Source organism: Echinops telfairi, unplaced genomic scaffold, assembly GCF_000313985.2.
Source record: "Echinops telfairi isolate 266 unplaced genomic scaffold, ASM31398v2 ScPeMD7_3509;HRSCAF=4178, whole genome shotgun sequence".
NCBI lineage: Eukaryota > Metazoa > Chordata > Mammalia > Afrosoricida > Tenrecidae > Echinops > Echinops telfairi.
In genome coordinates, this window is record NW_022107407.1 from 17,078,484 (window position 1) to 17,097,577 (window position 19,094).

Here is a 19,094-nt window from a genome sequence, read left to right on the forward strand (position 1 = left end):
GTCTTGTTGGTGCATTGCTCTTGTTCCCCTTCTATAACTGTAGCATTTGTCTTGTTTATTGGTTATCCACTACAATAGTACTCATTCCCCATCACTGACATCTCCCTCTAAGATCCACATCCAACGGCAGCTCACTTTTCATTCCAGGATCTTTAATTACATATTTTACGTATCCACGTCTCCTTGCCCATGAGGTCCAGAGGACATTTCTGTATCAAGTCACTTGGTGCTCATCAGGAGTAATGGTGACTACAGATATTAAGAAGGATCAGAGGAAATAAACTGATCAGCAAAGAGGATTTCTAACAATTTGGTGACTGAAACAGAAAGGGGAAATGGAGGCAGGAAAGAGAAACTGGGAGACTTGGAGTTACCTGCCAGGGACAATGACAATTGTTTCTACCTTATTCAGGCAAAGACCATTGAAGCTAGGTTAGAAGATGTTACACTTGCTGAGGTGGTCCCACAGAACATTGGACAGGCTCTGTTGCCTAGGTGTGTTAACTTGCAAGTGGTGTTGATTCAGACTCACTGTACTATAAAAATTGTGTAATGGCTGTTCACATTATTTGTACAAGAAGTGAAGCATCAGTAGAATAATATGGGAGTTCAAAGATGATAGTAATTCATTGATTCAAAAAAATCAATTATTTAGTTACAGTTATGTAACCAATTAAATTCTAGCTTTTCCTACATCAGGAACCAGAGCCTGCCAATACAGAACTGTTGCTTAGTTTAACAGTGTGTTCCAGTCGATGGGGTTTCATCATGGCAATCCATTGATGATATTTAAAGTCTTACTTCATTTAAATGGCATTCTTACATCATTTAAATGGAAGTCCTTGACTGTAACCTCCTTTTTTGTCTTCTGTTTTTTAACACATCCCTTAAAGAGATTTAAGAATTTAGTTTTGAAATCTCACACCTTTCTTACCCTTGAATAAGAGTTAAATCTTTTAAAACTTACAGTTCTGAAATATTTTCAGTAATGTCATTTTTGTCATCCACAAGTAAAATATGCACATTCTCTCCATGGAAGACACTAAATATGCAGATAGAGCAGACTTAGGTATCACTCATCTCGATTTTTTTCTAGTGCCACATATTCTGGTAATTTAGATTTGTGTGTGTCTGGTGGAGGCAGAAATTGAGTCTGTGGAGTCAAGATGCCATGGTTAAAACTTTTTTTTAATGTTCTTTTAAAATCTAAATTTAAAATTTTGATTTACAGTCCAATTTCTCCGCCTCAAATTAGAATAAAACCAATCTTGAGTTTCTGAAGGGAGTACTAAAATCAGAAGACTTAAAATGTTGTCTCTTGGAAACATGTATTTTAATTTTCCTGTTCTTTTTCTAGTCTCTTTTTCTCTACGCAAAGTACTTGTGTTAGTCTGGGAACTTTAGAGAAACAAATCCACAGAAACTCATGAATAAGAGAATTTTATATAAAGGTTAAGTGCACATCAAGAAAACATCCCAGCCTAGTGCTACCAAAATCCACAAGTCCAACATTAACCCACATGTCCAACACCAATCCACAAAGTCCTCCTCCATCTCACAAAACAGACGCAATGACACCGACTGCAGGAGGAAAGCTGAGTCAGTGAGTGTGTAAGCATCTCAGTGCTGGCAGGGTCTCCACACAGGTGCTTCAGCACCCAGGGCTGCATCGGGGTAGGTCCATGCCGCTTCTCTTCAGGGATGTCTTGCAGGAAGTGAGCCTTGTCAGCTGAAGCAGGGAACTGGCTGAGGCAGCTGCACCCTTGTCCGACCATCAGAAAGCAAGAGACCTGAGAAATCCAAAGGCGAGGCTCACCGAGCCATTTATCCCTCCACCCTTCAATTAATCCCACATATGTTCATCTGCCAGGTTGGCACAATAAACTACCTATCTCAGTACTGAACACTTGCTAACCTTTAGAAGATAGTCTTGAATGTTAACTCTAAAGATAGCGTATACATGAATACTGTGTGTTGAGGATTTTATATATATAGTGAGAGCCAAGAATTATATATAGTGAGGAACAGTAGCCTCAGAAAGAGTGAATGAAGCATTTAAGGGTCTAGATGGAGGAGAGACAGATGAAGACAAGAGTTTACTTGGCCACATCAGAGCTAGAGAAACACTGAGTGGGTGGAAAGAGACAGAAAAGGCATATGGCTAGCTCAGGGACCCACACTGCAGGGCAGGCAAACATAAAGCAGACTCCAAAGGGGAAGAGAAGGAAGGGCAGTGGTGGGTGGGGTTTGTAAGAGGTGATCATAAGGCATCATTGATGAACGAGAAAGACAGTGAATGCTGAGGACGACCTAAATTCAAGAAGCCAGCCTCCGCCAGGCTATGCAGGGTCAGATCCCAGGGAAGGCGGTGGCACAGCTCCATAGAAGACAACATGGGAAAAAAAACAAACAAACAAAAAAGAAGACAACATGGGACAGGAAGTAAAAAGCAACTCACTGGGCTCAGATATGGGTTAGATTGAGAAAAAAAAGAGGAAATGGTGCAGGAACCGAGTGCAGAAGGAAAGAGAAGAGAAAGAGAAAGGTATTGGCAGTTGTAACGAGACTTTAAAATAGAGCAAGGCAAATAGTGTTCGCAAAGAGAGAGAGATGCCTCGGAGGTCTAGACGCCAAGTGGGAGAGCAGGTAGCTAGTAGAGTGGCTGCAGGTAGACAAGCACTGAGGCGGGTAAAGAAGTGATTGAGATATGGAACAAGTAGAAAGAACAGACACTGCAAGGAAAGACTGTGGGAGAAAGTGGTTTACAAAGTGGCAGTGGGGACAGCCAGAGCAAAAAAAAAAAAGACAGCAGTAACTGGTAGGCATGGATTAAATGATGGGATTAGCATGGATTGAACAACTAGTAGTGGTTCTCAACCTGGGTCTCACGACCCCTCCTTGGGGGGCGAATGACCCTTTCACTGAGGTTGCCCAAGACCATCGGAAAACACTTATTTGTGGTGGTCTTAGCAACCGAGACACGGTTCCTCTGTCCATCTCCAGGCAGATCTGGCCCACATGCAGATACGCTGATCTGGTGAGAAAGAAGTTATCTCAACCTTCGTTAGCTTTTTATGTATACTGTTGCAAAATGTAGCAATGTAGCTTACTGTTGTTATATTAAGACTGTTACCCATGCTACACCATGCTTTGAGACAAAATTTTATTTATTTGTAATTAGAAATAAATATTTCACAATATATAAGTACATATTGTTTTTGTGATTAATCACTTTGCTTTAATTATGTTCTGTTGGCAACAATGAAAATACATCCTGCATATCAGATATTTACATGATGATTCATAACAGTAGCACAATTAAAGTTCTGAAGTAGCAACGAGAATAATTTTATGGTTGGGGTCACCACCACTTGAGGAACCGTATTAAAGGGCCGCAGCATGGGGAAGGTTGCGAACCACTGCACTAGAGCGAGCATGCTGTGTGATAAGGAAAACACAGTTGGGCCGGAGGAAGGATGTGGGTGATTCCAAGGATCCCTTCAGAGGTGCTTAAAAGCAGGGAGAGAGGTCACGGGCTACTCAAATATACAACTAGGTGTGCCTCAGAGAAACCTCACCAAAGCCATGAGACCAAACAGCCAAGTAGGTGATGTGACATGGGTCCAGGACACACTGGCGAGTGATGGCATAAGCAGAAATGAAGTGAGGTCAAAGAGAAGCAAAAAAATAGTAAATGGTTTATGAGAGAGAGAAGTGGTATAGCGCATACATGCAAATAAGAGCTATTGATTGAGCTCAAAATGAGACAGGAGACAGAAGAATGGAAAGACAGCTGTACCAAGATTGTTGAGCTGCTGGGGCAGACAACCATAGTCTTGCTATATCAGTGCCCTATATGCTCTATTAAGATATTATTCCCGCAAACCTGTGATTATTATTATTGTAATGGTTCATGACAATTAGCCTCCAATGTGCAAATAGCATCCAGCCACAAAAGGTTGATTCTGTAAAAGCGAATAATTCAGGTACTGTGATAGCGATTTAACCTATATTGGCCCAATTTCTCTCTGTCAACAGGACTTTAAAAAATTAGTACCAGGGCCAATCAAAGACAATATTATCAGAAGATCATTATGCCCCAGGGAGGATGATTGTTGAGACACTCTCTCTCTACCGTAAATTAACAAGGAAGTTTTGTAAGGGAGCCAAAGGCAGACAAAAAGACAAGCAAAACAAAATGTCGATCCAGGAATGGGCTTTGGGCTTGCGCTAAATTCTAGCTCCAACTTAAGAACAATTAGTTCTTGCATTGTAGCCCTGCTCTATACTCGCCCTCAGGAAAGGAACACAGAAGATCTGCGTGCTATAGCAAAATGTGACAAAGAAATTAGATGGTGCCAACTATCAGATAAAAGTGTCTGGGGTCTCAAAAAACGTGTCTTCAAATACAGCCTTCTGAGTGAGATGTCAACCATGCCCACATGGAAGAAGCACACCATCATCAGTCACCCAAGGACTAAACCATATAATCCAAAGTAGAAGGAGGGATTAGTGTCAGAGCCTATATTGTGAGAAGGCAGGAGGCAGTGGATGACGGGGGGAGCCCAAGATTCATTTGTGGAACTACATGGGAAATAAGCCTCCAGAGAACTCCCCCCACTTAAGATTGAGGGATGGGAGGAAGGTGGTCACTAAACAGTGCGTTGAAGAGATGAGCATAGAAGATCAAAGGGGTAAAACTGACTTCACAGTTAAAACTTTGCCAGTGGATTCTCCCCTCTGATGCACCCTGGACCTGATCTGGTTTTCAACATTTTCTGTGTTTTTGTTTTTGTTTGTTTTCTTCATATTAGGGTGCATCTCAGAGGTGTTATATCATTGGGGGTCACCCTCTTGAAGGTGTCAAAGTTGATACAGAAAGCTTAAGTAGTGGGCAGGAAAAGACAATGCATGAGCTCAGACAGACAGTAGATCCAGGTAGGTTCAAAAGACTCTGGAACTGATGGAGACCTAGGCAAGGAAATAAGGGAGCAGCAGAAAGACTGCCACCTTGCTTCGGCTCCTTGAAATGGGGAGCTGTAAGTGACCAGAGAAGAAGAAGGGGTGGCCAGATATAGGTCAGCCTACCAGAGAAAGAAGAGGTAAAAAGGAAAAGCAAAACAGGCCAAGAAACACTGAGAGAAATAATGATTGGAGATGAATACAGAGATTATCCAAAATGGCAGAGATGATGAGAAAGAAGAGGCTGATATTATGGTCGAGAGGATATGCCATATTAGGTAACTGATAGGAGAAGAACATTAAATTGAGGACTGGTTTTGTAGAATACTTTTCTAGCCTCTTCCATGATCAACCTTATAAAATAAAGGGCACACTGAGCCACTTAGAATTATTCTGAATCAAACTGAGATAATTTTATATATATAGCTTGTTTTTATCATGTTTAAACATAGAGTTACCATGAAACCCAACAGTTTTACTTCTAAGTATATCCTAAACCAAACCTGTTTCCAGAGTCAATTCTGACTCACAGTGGCCCCACAGGGCAAGGTAAAACTGGCCCTGTGGGTTTCCAAGGCTGAAAATCTTTATAGGAACAGAAAACCTTATCTTTCTGTCAAGGATCAACTGGTGGGTTCGAACTGCTGACCTTGCAGTGGCAGCCCTGTGCATAAGCCACTATGCCACCAGGTCCCCTAAGATAAATGAAAACAGTTGTCCATATAGATACTTGTACCTCAATGTTTATAGTAGTAGCTTCCTTCATAGAAGCAAAAAGATAGAAATAGCTCAAATTGTGGAGTGAATAAACAGAAAGTGGTATGTCCATTCAATTGAATATTATTTATCCATTAAAGGGAATGAATACTGATGCATGGTACAACAGAGATAAACCTTGAACATTATGTTAAGTGAAATAATCTGGTCACTAAAGACTAGATATTATTTCATCCTATTTATATAAAATGTCCAGAATTGACAGGCCTATATATAAAGTAGATTAATGGTTCCGTTTCCTTAAAAGGTGATATTTTAAGACTTGTCTGTGGTAAAGATTGTACATCTTTGAATATACTAAAACTCACTACCATCGAGTTGATTCCAACTCACAGTGACCCTATAGGGTAGACTAGAACTGTCCCTGTGGGTTTCTGAGACTGTTAACTCTTTACAGAAGTGGAAAGCCTCATTTTTTTCCTGCTATTGGTTCTGAACTGCCAACCTTGTGGTTAACAGCCTAATGCTTAACAACTACCCCATCAGAGCTTTTTTTTTGATGGTTATGTGGATTATATCTTTATGTGGTTTCACCTTAAAACTAAACACAAATAAAATATGTTGATTTATTTTTAAAACAAACTACTCAGGAAAGATGTTGCTGTGAGATATTTTTGCTGGTGGCTTAGTGGGTTACAGGATGGGCTGCTAACCATTCCAGCCCACCAACTTCTCTGCTGGAGAAAGACAGGGCTCTCTCCTCCTGTAAAGCTCTACAGCTTCAGAACCCCAAAAGGGCAGTTCTAGTTAGTCTTTAGGGTCGCTATGACTCAGAATTTCTCGACAACAGTAGATTTTGAATGTCATTAAATGGATTTTATCTCACTATTACTCCTTCCCTTCCTAAGTAAATTTACTGAAACATTTGACTCTTTCATATGTAATCTGTATATATAATTATTGTATTTGTAACTGAGATTCTCTATAGATGTATCAATTATATGTATATATATATATATAATCAATCAACTTTCACCCTGGGGGTAAAAGAAGTTTGTAGAAATTGTGAAGGTAGGTAAGTGTACATGATTTCGAGGTAGCATTTGTTTGCATTACTTAGTGACCACTTACTCGACTCTGCCTGTCCTCTTGTAATCTTTATATAGCAAAGACCGAGCAGCAGCTACAGCTGGAGCTGCTGGCGCAGCTGGGTACCACCGAGAAGCATGGGCCACCAAAGGCCCCTCCTATGAAGACTTATACACTCAGAATGTTGTCATTAACATGGATGACCAAGAAGATATTCATCGAGCCACCCTGGAAGGGAAATCTGCTAAAGAGAGACCCATTTGGTTGAGAGAGAGCACTGTCCAAGGAGCATACAGTTCTGAAGACAGGAACGACGGTAAGAGTACAAAATTAAGTAAAGTGGATGTGTTTTGTTTCACTTGCAGATGAACTTGATTTACAAGGAAATGATCTGGGCAGTTCTGAAATACAGGCCGTCCCCAGGTTTGAAATGTCTGACTTAGGGACCACTCCTCCCTGCTCTTGAATGTTCTGTATATTTGCCCTCTTAGAAGTGAACCAGCCCCTACCAGCAACAAATTCTTCATGTTGCAGCTTTTAACTCATCCAAAAGACTCTGAACCGTCGCATGCACTAAACCCTGGGTTCCCAAACTTGACTGACTTGTATTGGAATCACCTGTAGCAAAATTACAATTATGAAGTAGCAACGAAAATAGTGTAATGGTTGGGGGGGGCACCACAACATGAGGAGCTGTATGAAAGGGTCGCAGCATGAGGAAGGTTGAGAACCACTGCCCTAGAGATTCTGCTTCATTAGGTTGCAGGTGGAGTCCAGAAATCTGTATTTTCAGCAGATCCCCAGGTGAATCCAATGACCAGCTAAGTTTGGACCCTAGGCCCTGAATAAGAAACATGTGCACCTATTCCGACTTATCTACAAATTCTTAAAGACACACATAGAGCTCATTCAAAGCTCAGGCACTGCATGTAGTTTTATTGAGAACCCGTTGTATCTTTTTTACAAAACAATTGCATTATAATAGGAAGTAAGAAGTAAAACAATAAGCATTAAAATCAATTAGTATACTTATATTGTCCTTGAACTTAGTTGAAATAACGAATAGACAGCTTTTGAAATCTCTGTTTTAGATCTGAAAAATTGCCATATTTTTATTTCTATGAAGTAAGAAAAATAATGCTGTTATGTACAAGGTGGCCAAATTCACCTCTTCTTTCATCTTGTGTGGCCCTAAATGTCTATGCTTTATCTCCCCCTGTATTAAAACTAGAACTGTGCACTAGTGTGAGCGTTCTTGTTACCTCATAGAATTACAAAGGAATTCCTCAAATATGTAAGAAGATAGCACAATGATGACAGAGCTGGCCTTGTTCTGTTTAAGAAAACTCTAAGACCAAGCAAACTCACAGTGATTAAGTTGATTCTGACACATAGAGAACCCTATATAACAGTAGGACTGCCCCTCTGGGTTTCTGAGATGCTAACGCCACTGCAGTAGAAAGCTTCATCCTTTATTTTTTGCTGAGAGTGTAGTGGTTTTGAACTGCTGACCTTGTTTTAGCAGCCAAATGCCTAACCCAGACTGGCAGACTTTTCTTCTAGGAATTTTTGGAAACTTCTCTGTGCATTAAAGGGTTAAGATTTGCATCAGTTTTCAGGAATTGGAAGACTAGGCTTTACTTCTTTAATTTTAACGTAAATTGTTGTGGATTCAAAGGCTGTGAATTTTGAAGTATAGGAAATGCGAGGCTATGACTGAGCAACTGGAAGGAAGCAGAGGTGGAAGTGGGTCTCCATACCTCTGCTAGCTCTTTCCAGGTTAAAAGGCTGTGTGCCCTTATTCCCAGGCGAAAGAATCATCAGTAACTGAAAACCACTATTCAGATTTTTGCCCTATCTTATAACATTTTCCCCTTCATACTTGACATTTCTTTATAGAACCTATTAAATTCAAGAAAATAACTGCCATCAAGTCAATTCTGACTCTTTATGATCTTACCGAACAGAGTAGAACTGCCCCTGTGGATTTCCAAGACTATAACTCTTTACGAGAGTAGAAAGCCTCCTCTTTATCTCACAGAGCAGCTGGTGGTTTCGAACTGCCAACCTTGAGATTAGTAGCCCAACACATAACCTCTACGCCATCAGTGCTCCCCCACAGGACATATTAAGCTTTGTCAAAGTGGGGTGGCATTGTGGGGGGGTGAGAATAAATGCAGATGATACCTGTAATGTGATTTTCTTTGACATTTTCATCTCAATCAACAACAACAAACTGTTCTTTGGCAATCATATGCCCATTTCCATTCTGCCCTCTGATTAGCCCTGGTGATGCAGTGTTTAAGTGTTTGACTGCTGAGAAATTGCTAGTTTGAGCCTACCAACTACTCCATGGGAGAATGATGTGGCCCTTGGCTGCCAGAAAGATTACAGCTTTGGAAACTGAACAGGGCAGTTGTATTCTGTGCTATAGGGCGCTGTGAGTTGGAATTGACTTCGTGGCAGTGGACCTGGGTTTTGATTGGTTGATTGATTTAAATGTGTAGTTACCTTCATTCAAATCATGCTAGATTATATAGTAGTTAGTCTGTACAACTATTTAACAGGTTTGCTTTTCCCACCTTTTTTTCCTTCCAACACAGGCTTCTTGCCTTTCTTGAAGCCTCCATGCTTTCTTCTCTTTGAACCTAGTAACATAATATAATAAAATAAAACTATTGTTAAGTAGTATTACATACATACAGGCTCAAAGACACTGAATGCTTATAATTTCTATAATCATAGAATTTGAATCAAGGGTCTAAAATCATCTGGTCTACCTAGGAATTAACTTTTGCAAATATTTCCTTACAGTGTGACATTTAAATTTGCTCTTCTTTATTGTTCATGGTCGTAGAACATCGTCTAGCTAGTGAATATGTATGTCTTTAAGAATTTTACAACTTCAATCATGTCTACTTTATTTCAATCATGTCTAATTCATTTTGATTTTACTTTCCCCTTCTGCCTAAGTTTTCTTTAGCCACAGTTTTTGTTTTATTTGCCTTTTTGTACACCATCTCTAATTGTAATGTACTTGAGACCCAGTGGCCAGAGCATTACAAGCATGACTTTGCTAGTAGTAATGAGTTTTTTCTCAAATTCTTCCTGTTAGCTAATTGCTTTGGTTCTGAAAACCCAGAGACCAACAACTTTAGAAACATGTGCGGGAACTTTTAGAACTTTTTTCTTGATCTGAAGCTAATAGTTTGAGCCATGTCTTTTAAGCATATTTTATGTTATTTTTCTGTAGGAAGATTTTTCTTACTCTTGTTAGTATAGAAAGTAGATCTGCAACTTTCCTTCCCACATACACAACCTTCAGCCTTTCTATATTTTGCTGTCGGCGTGACATTTAAGTACCCAGGGATCACTTATCATCATCAGTAACCTGACAATTTCACAGAATACATCTTCTTAGTAATTTTTTGCACTATAAAATGAGACCGTTTCTAGCACAACTGTTTCTTTTTTCCCCCATCTCATTTATCCTTTTTCATTCCCCCCCCTGTATCTCTAACAAGCTAATTTCTTTTCCTTCCCAAATCTCTGAAGCACCATGTCAAAAATCTTATACAATGATTTCATCTAATTTATAAAACATTCACTTTTCCCCCAATTTTATATTTACTTTAAAAATATACCAATATACTATGTTGGTAATATTAAGCTGTTTGAAACCTTCAATCACAAGCAATGATTATGTTGGTGTCTCACATACATTCTCTGTTTGTATGTGCATGTGTGTGTATAATGTTGCTTTTCTGTTGAAACAATTGGTTTGGCTTTGGGGAGGGGTTTTAGCCTGTAGCAGTGCTTTGAGATAGGACAATTTGATTTTAATTTGATAGCCATGTTATCAAAAACCTATTTTGGACTGGAACATTTAACTTCTCAATTCCTATTCCCTTTCTCTTCCCCACCTGCCCAATATCATATCTCATCTTGGGAGAGCTGTACTTTCCAAAAAGTCCAGGGTTACAGCTAATCCATGTGAATGTGCTAATGCGAAGGCTCCTTCGCTTCATTTGTGGCCAGCCAGGACTTTTCCTTCTCAGCCTTCTCTTTTTTTTAATTAAATACTTTTATTGGGGGCTCCAATCCATACATTCATCCATTCTGTCAAACACATTTATACATGTGTTGCCTCATCATTTTCGAAGCATTTACTTTCTACATGAGCTCTTGGTATCAGCTTCTCATGTTTTTCCCTCCCTCATGAACCCTTGATAAGTTATAGATTCTTATTTTCACATCTTACATCGTCCTCTGTTGCCCTTCACCCACTTTTCTGATGTTCATCCCCCTTGGAGGGGGTTATATGTTGATCCTTGTGATTGATTCCCCTTATCTCCCCCCACTTTCCCAGTATCCTCTTGGTATCTCTTTTCTTATTGTTGGCCCTGAAAGGTTTATCTATCCTGTATTCCCTGTATTGCTGGCTCTTATCTGTAGCAGTGTGCATGTTCTGGTCTAATCCGATTTGTAAGGTGGAATTGAGGTGGTGGTGGGGTGGGGGGTGGGGGAAGGAAGCATTAAAGAACTAGAGGAAAGTTGTGTGTTTCATTGGTGCTATGCTGCAACCTGACTGGGTCATCTCTTCCTTGTGACCTTTCTTGAGGGCATGTCCAATTGTCTACAGATGGGCTTTGGGTCTCCACTCCTTGTCTCCCCTCCAGCCCCCATTCACATTGGTATAATTTTGTTCCGGGTCTTAGATACCTGATACCTTATCCCATTGACACCTCATGATCACACAGGCTGGTGTGCTTCTTCCGTGTGGGCTTTGTTGCTTCTCAGCTAGATGGCCGTTTGTTTACCTTCAAGCCTTTAGACCCCAGACTGCTGTATCTTTTGATTGCCGGGCACCATCAGCTTTCTTCACCACATTTGTTTATGGCACTCATTTTGTCTTCATTGATCATGTCAGGAAGGTGAGCATCACAGAATGCCGGATTATTAAGACAAGGTGTTCTTGTGTTGAGGGAGTGCCTGAGTCAAGACCCAATGTCCATCTGCTACCTTAATTCTTGTTGTTGTTGTTTTAAATCATTTTATTGGGGACTCGTAGAACTCATCACAATCCATACATATGCCATTGTGTCAAGCACATTTGTACATGTGTTGCTATCATCATTCTCAAAATATTTGCTTTCTACTTGAGCCCTTGGTATCAGCTCCTTATTTTTTCCCTTCCCTTCCCTCCCCGCTCTCCTCTCCTTCTGAACCCTTGATCATTTATGAATTATTATTTTTGTCATATCTTACACTGCCCGATGTCTCCCTTCACGAACCACTTTTCTGTTGTCCGTCCCCCAGGGAGGAGGTTATATGTAGATTCTTGTAATCGGTTCCCCTTTTCTGCCCTACCTTCCCTCCCGGTATCACCACTCTCAGCAGTGGGCCTGAAGGGATCATCTCTCCTGGATTCCTTGTGTTTCCAGTTCCTATCTGTACCAGTGCTACCTTAATTCTTTTTTTAAAAAATAATTTTATTGGGGGCTCACACAACTCTTAATCACAATCCATATATACATCAATTGTGTCAAGCACATTTGTACATTTGTTGCCCTCGTCATTCTCAAAATCATTTTTTTAAATCACCTTGTTTTTACCCATCACAATATTAGTCACTATCACAATAATTTTATTAAATAAATGTCATTAGATTTATCCATTTCATTGCTGTTTTTAAATTTTTTTTATTTAAAAAAAAATTTTTAGCTACCTTAATTCTTAACATATACTTATAAGTATATAGTTCTAATTCCTTCTTGTTATATGTAAATATATTTACATATGTACATGTAAATGTATTTTATAAATTTATAAACAGACCTCTATAAATGTCCTTGGCTTCCTGGTTCTTTTCTCTATTTCCTTTTACTTTCCTACAGTCCCACCATCGTGTTCGGCCTTCTTTCGGGTTTAGTAATACCTCGCTGTTACATTGCCCTTGATTAAGCACCACTAGGCATCCTGTGCCCTTCTCTCCATTGATTTAGTTCACTAGTTGTTCCCTTGTTGAGCCCTCTCTAGATGATGGTAGATGGCACTATTGTAACTGCCTAGCATTTCACACATATTGACATAATCTCTACAGAACCCAGAGAGGTAGCATCCTCCCCGCCCCTTCCCCCTTTTCTTTTGCATTTGAGAAAATTGAAGCAGAAAGAACCAAAACAACTTAGCCAAAACTACATAACTCATAAATGTTTGAGTGTCAGGATTTGAATCAGGGGGTCTGATTCCAATGAATAGTTTTAACCTTTATGTATATTTTATATTTCATTTATTTATTTTAATCATTTTATTGGGGGCTCTTATAGCTCTTATAACATTCCATATATCAATCGTATCAAGCATATTTGTACATATGTTTTTATCATCATTTTCTAAACATTTACTTTCTATTTGAGCCCTTGGTATCAGTTCCTCTTTTTTCCCTCCCTCCCCCTCTCCACCCTTGTGGTCCCCTGATAAATTATAAATTGTTATCGTTTTCATATCTTACACCGACTGCTGTCTGTCTTCATCCATGTTTCTGTTCGTCCCCCTGGAGTGGTGATGGGTTATGCATCAATCATTGAGATCAGTTTATGTGTATTTTAATGGTCATAGTATGTCTACTAATATTATCAGAAAGCAAAATACAAATCTCAAAGGTTTCTTCTATAATTCGAGGGGCTTCTGAAAGTTTGTGGGAAAATTCCATTCTCGTGTAATTCCATTTCCCATGAACTTTTTGAAGCCCCCTCATATATCAGACGAGATGTGAGCCCAGCGTGGAAGGAGGTGTGTGGTGAGCGGAGCGTCCTTCCTGGTGTTAGATTGTGATTTACAGAGTTCAGAGTATGCTTCCTTCCCCCGGAACAATAAAACTACCATTTATCACTCATTCACTGAGTTATAGGAATGCTGCTTGCATTCACTTTTTGGACACACACACCCTCCTCCACCCCCCCACCCCACCCGCTGCCGCCAGACCCACCTCTGGAGCACTAGGATGGCCACCTGGCAGACACTAGTCTAGTGGGATATATCAAGGACTATATCCCATGGGGTATATCAAGGAATAAAGAGACAACACCTATCATCATAGAACCTCCTTTCTGGGAAAGGGGACGACAAACAGAAGGCATTTGTTGTTACTTATAATGCTGGAAAGAAGGGAAAAGTGGAGGTGAATAAGGAGGGTGGGTAATAGAGGAGTGGGAGTGACATTTGAGCAAAGACATAAAAGATAAGAGGGGGCTAGCTTTATGGTTGCCTAGAGAAAGAAATATTCCAGAGAGGGAATAGGCATGGAAAGGCCTGATTGGTATAAAAGTACCAGAAAGGGGCTGGAGCAGAATGAGGAAGAAGAGGCAAATGGCAGAGGGTGAGGGCGTGGGGGTTTTCAGATGGTGAAGACCCATGTAGTCCATTGCAAGGCTTTTGGCTTTTATCTGCACAAGAGGAGAGGTTTTGATTTTGATTTCCTGTTTGGTTAGCTCCCATAGGCAGCGTATGATAAGCATCATTCATTGTGTTGTTATCCAAAGTCCTAAAAAGGGAGCTCTTTTTATAGAGAGGGATACTACAGTTTCAAGTCGACATAATTTGCCAAGGTGGTTTAGATTGCAAGTGGAAGAACTTGTATTCAAATCTGGGCTTTATTACTATTACAAAATATCCATGTTCCCAATCATTATGCTACTTGAGGTCAATGCATAGCAAAGATTTTAAAGCCCGAGTCGACCACGGTAATTTTATATGACAGCTAGAGCAAAGCCCTTTATATCTGGGGAGATTAACGTTCTGATTCTCCCCTGCCCCGGCCCCCCTCCAGGTGGCATAGACATCGACGCGTTTCAGGATCGTGCAGACGGCCGCTTGGGGCCAGATGATAATGAAGAAGTCATGCGCGCGCTGCTCATTCACGAGAAGAAGACCCCCTCCGCCGCGGCTGGGTCCGTGGGGGCGGCTGCTCCTGTGACCACCGCCAACGGAAGCGACTCGGAGAGCGAGACCAGTGAGTCCGAGGACGAGTCTCCGGCACGACCGGCCGCGGTGGCCGTGCACTGCAGGGACGAGGATGACGAGGACGATGAGTTTGAAGAGGTGGCAGATGACCCCACTGTCACAGTGGCTGGCCGGCCATTCTCGTACAGTGAAGTGAGCCAACGGCCAGAGCTGGTGGCCCAGATGACGCCCGAGGAGAAGGAAGCCTACATAGCCATGGGACAGCGCATGTTTGAAGACCTGTTTGAGTGAGCTTTTCTGGCCCCGCCCTCCTTTCTCTAATGCGCTTTTCAAAAAGAAATTCCCCACCAGGAAGGGAAATGTTAACGTGGCTTCTTCTCTTCTTGATGTAAAGTAAATGTCCCCTGACCTTGTGCAAAAATAATAAAGGCAGAGAAAGTTTTTTTTAATACCAGACATTCCCCAAGATACGCTGACTTGACAAAGCACACCTTCCTTGGTTTCTCTGGTGTGCTGTTTCCTGTGTTTTTATACCTGATGGTTTTCCTTTGCTTGTGTGATGTGTTGCCCTTTCTGAGACTCATAGAGGGAAGTCACTATGGTGAATTATTCCTGTCTGCAGAAGTCTCCAATAGGTTACAGTCAATGTGTGTTTTGTTTGTAATCTTTTTTATTGGTTTTACCAAGCATTCCTGCTATTGATGCCTATCCAAGCAGCTTGCCAATGGGCAAATCTTTGATAAGGGGAAAATAGCACTTCATAGTCCTCCATAATCGACAATGGAGCCAGTATGCCTGGGGTGTTGGGGGAGGGGGGCGGAAATATGTGCAGAGAGGGGTGGGTGTGCCTGAATGTCAAGTATATCAAACCAGAAGTTTTTGTCTTTAGAACTGATCCCAGCAGTAGAGTCTAGTGTTTCCCTTAATGCCTTGGTTTGGTGTAGGGTGATAGCAAACAAAGTGTGCTCATGAGGAAATTGGGAAAAACACTTGGATTTCAGCCCAAAGGAGTCCATGGAAAGGGGTGAAGCAAGGAGAGACTTGGGAATGATGCCTTTGGAGTTGCCCGAGAGTGTGATGGGAATCCCTTATATACAGCTGAGATTGGACTCCCCCGGGCCCCCTTCTTCTACAGAACTCTTGCCAGTACTGTAACTCGTTTAATGAAGCTGTTCTAGAAATTGACATAGAATAATTGGGTACTCCCCTTTTTCTCTCTCTCTCTCTAAGCATCATTGGAAGCTTTCGCAAGGTCTCTCTTTAGATGCTCATCAGACGCTAAGAACACATCCAGTGTATTGTTGAGCATTGTAACTTCAAGGAACGTAGTTTATTTGGGGGGTTCTGATAATGTAGTATGGTGTTAGTCCCTAAGGTAGGACTTACACCTTTCTATAACAATTGTATTTTTTTTTAACAATTGTATTTCTTGTAATATTTGCCCTTGAATTGTAATTTTTAAGTATTTATCATTTTATAGTACAAGTGTGACGTTAACATAACATTTTAGAATAACTGAGCCTTGTATGAATTGCTGTTTTGTTTACCTGGGCTGTATTAATGACTGAATATTGACAATAAGCCTATTTTATGCTAATTGAAATTTGTTCATTTCTAAGCTCGGTTACATCTTGAAGCACAATTAAAATGAATACTTTTCCCATTTAAAAATTGTTTCAGACTTGTTTCTTGTACTGGTCATATTATTTAAGTTAGTAGAAGCAATTTACATGGTTTAAACTTTTGAATTTTCACAATTCTAGAGAGAAGTTCTATTTAAATAAAGTGAGATATTGATAACATGTTCATTTAAAGAATGTCGTCGTAAGTAAACCCTAGAGGTACTTTCTCTGAGTAAATGTTTCTGATTTTTTCCTTAAACCTTATTTTGCACTTTCTGCTTCCTAAAGCTACTGTTCTATTTACTTAGCAGCGTTTTAGAGACTCGTGTATATTAGATCCGTGTGTCTGTGAACTCCTGTTAGTACACTGACAGACCCAGCTTTCTCCAGACCTCACTGTTCTGCCTAACTGCCCTTTATTCTTCTTTCTCGTTGGCCTCTCTCTGGTATTTGATGCCATCACCCACCCTTTTCCCTTGAGGCTTTTTTGTGCCGTATCCTAGCGGTCCTGGTTCTCTGCTACCTTATTATTGGCTCATCCTGCTCATTCTCGTTCAGACTTTATTGCCTCCTCTCATGTGTGTTGGGGCCTTGTTAAGGGCTTAAGGCTTATTTTTGTTTGTTTTCCTGTGGAATTTTTGCGATGAGAATATGTCACTAGTGAAGACAGAGTATAAATAAGGCTATACATTATAGCTATGTTTGGAAAAAAAACAAAACCAGATACATGTGTAGTTGTACTGACTGTGCAGTAATCAGGAATTAATTCAACAATTTCCCCATGAAATGATATAGCCAAAGGGTTGTTTCCTACCTCTGTGGGCATGTGTAGGTAGGCGTATGTGAGTCAAGAAAGTGTAGCTAACACCTAGTGCTTACTATGAGCCAGACATTCGTCTCGCAGCGTTATATACTCCTTTATGTTAAACGCATAAGGTAGGTATATGAAGGGGCTTTAAAAAGTGTATGAAAATTGAATTAGAAAATGCTGTAACTTTCCCCTGCACTTTGATGGCCCCTCAAAGATAAGTTGTTAGTGCCATTGAGTCGGTTCAGCTTTGTCCCACAGAACAAAACGCTGCCCGGTCCATGCCATCTTCTCAGTTGCTGTGTTTGGGCCCATTGTTGCAGCTATAAGAGAGCCACATATTCTGTTAATAATTGGGATTGGACATAATAGTGGTCTTAATGTATTATGGAAATATTCCATTTTAGAAAACTAAGTAAATATTCAATGAATTTCATCTAGAAATTACCAGATAAAATGAAATGCACACAAATCCAGTGGTCAAAGCAAACTTTTTTTATGTTGATGCTGGGGTTTTTAGATGTACTGTTTTTTCCCCCTTCTTAATCTTGGGTCCATCATAACTTTAGACAGCTCTGAACTTATACTCAAAATCGATAGGGAAATATAATTTAATATGTAAAATTGGGACATCTTCCTTTTTAATAGCATCTATAAAGTCTGTTTATGATGTTTAAAAGCATCAAGGTCTGTTGAGTCATAACAGATAGGTTTACGTCTCTTGAATGACACAGTAATTACTGAGGAAAGCCAGCCAGCGCCAGAAGGAGCAACAGTGGGAGTCCTGCCCTCCCTTATAGGCTGTGAGGACAACGCAGCCTCCTGTGACACATGCATCTCCCTGCTTTGGGTGAGCTGCCCTCTAATAAGGGATGGTCAGGAATTTGGTTTCTCTGAATAAAGCTGGCTATCTTACTATAACTTTTGTGGATGGAGACTCTTAATTTGCTGTCTCTAGCTCTCTGCTTCTCCATCTCTCTTTTGTACCACCTGTACTCTCTAAAATACACCCTCAACACACTTTCGTAGACGACCTTCGAACCACAGCGTTTAGGGTAGCATCCAGGGCTCAGAGCAGTGGGTACTGGAGAGGGTGTCGGTGAGAGAGGAGTTTTTGTCTCAACAGCGCCTGGTCGAGGAAAACCACCAGGTAGTATGCAGCCATGCTCTTGAGAGGCTCCGAGCCGTTCTCACAGATCATCAGCCCAAATAGAACCTTGCCTCCAAATCTGGCTAAACGTTCAGCTCCTGTTCTCTCACCATCCTTACACTCCAGGGGCCTAGGAGCATTCTAAAGGTAGTAGGGAAAATAGTTTAGTTCTCTGCCTTAGTGTTCCTGCCAAATAGTGTCTTGAAAGCACCTATCGTATAAAAAATGGAGTATCTTCAATATAGTTTCCTTAAAGAGTCATCTCTTCACCTCTACAGGTTAAGCTGTATCTTTAAGAACTATTTTTCCTTTTCTACTGTACTAAAAAATAGCCCTCAATGTCTATTGTACTGCCCCTTCCTGTGACGTGTGATTCTGTAATCATATCCCCCTGAAGTGATATAATGGTTGGTTAGCAATAAAGTCGAAGCTCTCTCTCGAGCCCAGGAAGCTTTCCCCGATTCCCGGGGCCCTCTCTGGCTCTCGGGCCAGGAGAAGCTCCCCTGTTCTCGGTCCCCAAGGCTGCTCCTGCTCTCGTGGCCGGGTTTCCCCCATGAGGACCATTAAGCAGGGCTGAGGTTTGGGATGTGACCCTACCAGGCCTTCGAGAAGCTGGGGATCCCTGCACCCAGGCCTCTGCCATTCTTTGGGTCGTTGTTGGAGTACTGAAAGGGACTGCTAGAATTTGACCTGGAATGTTCTAAGAAATATGGCAAGCTGGGGGTAAGGATGGTGCCGGTCAGACCCTCAAGTGAGACAAGGCCCCTGGAGTCTCTTCTGT

The 19,094-nt window shown here is 41.0% G+C and overlaps 1 protein-coding gene across 4 annotated transcripts in view; it reads left to right on the forward strand.

Moving 5' to 3' along the window:
- GTF2E1 (general transcription factor IIE subunit 1) overlaps nucleotides 1-16,398 on the forward strand; it is a 58,768-nt gene extending 42,370 nt beyond the window's left edge. For all 4 annotated transcript variants that reach the window (XM_045294263.1, XM_004709792.2, XM_045294262.1 and 1 more), the window contains exons 4-5: nucleotides 6,846-7,084; nucleotides 14,600-16,398. In XM_045294263.1, the coding sequence (XP_045150198.1) occupies nucleotides 6,846-7,084; nucleotides 14,600-15,024 (664 nt within the window). In that variant the 3' untranslated portion in view covers nucleotides 15,025-16,398. The remainder of the gene's footprint in view (nucleotides 1-6,845; nucleotides 7,085-14,599) is intronic.
- Nucleotides 16,399-19,094: the final 2,696 nt, after the last annotated feature.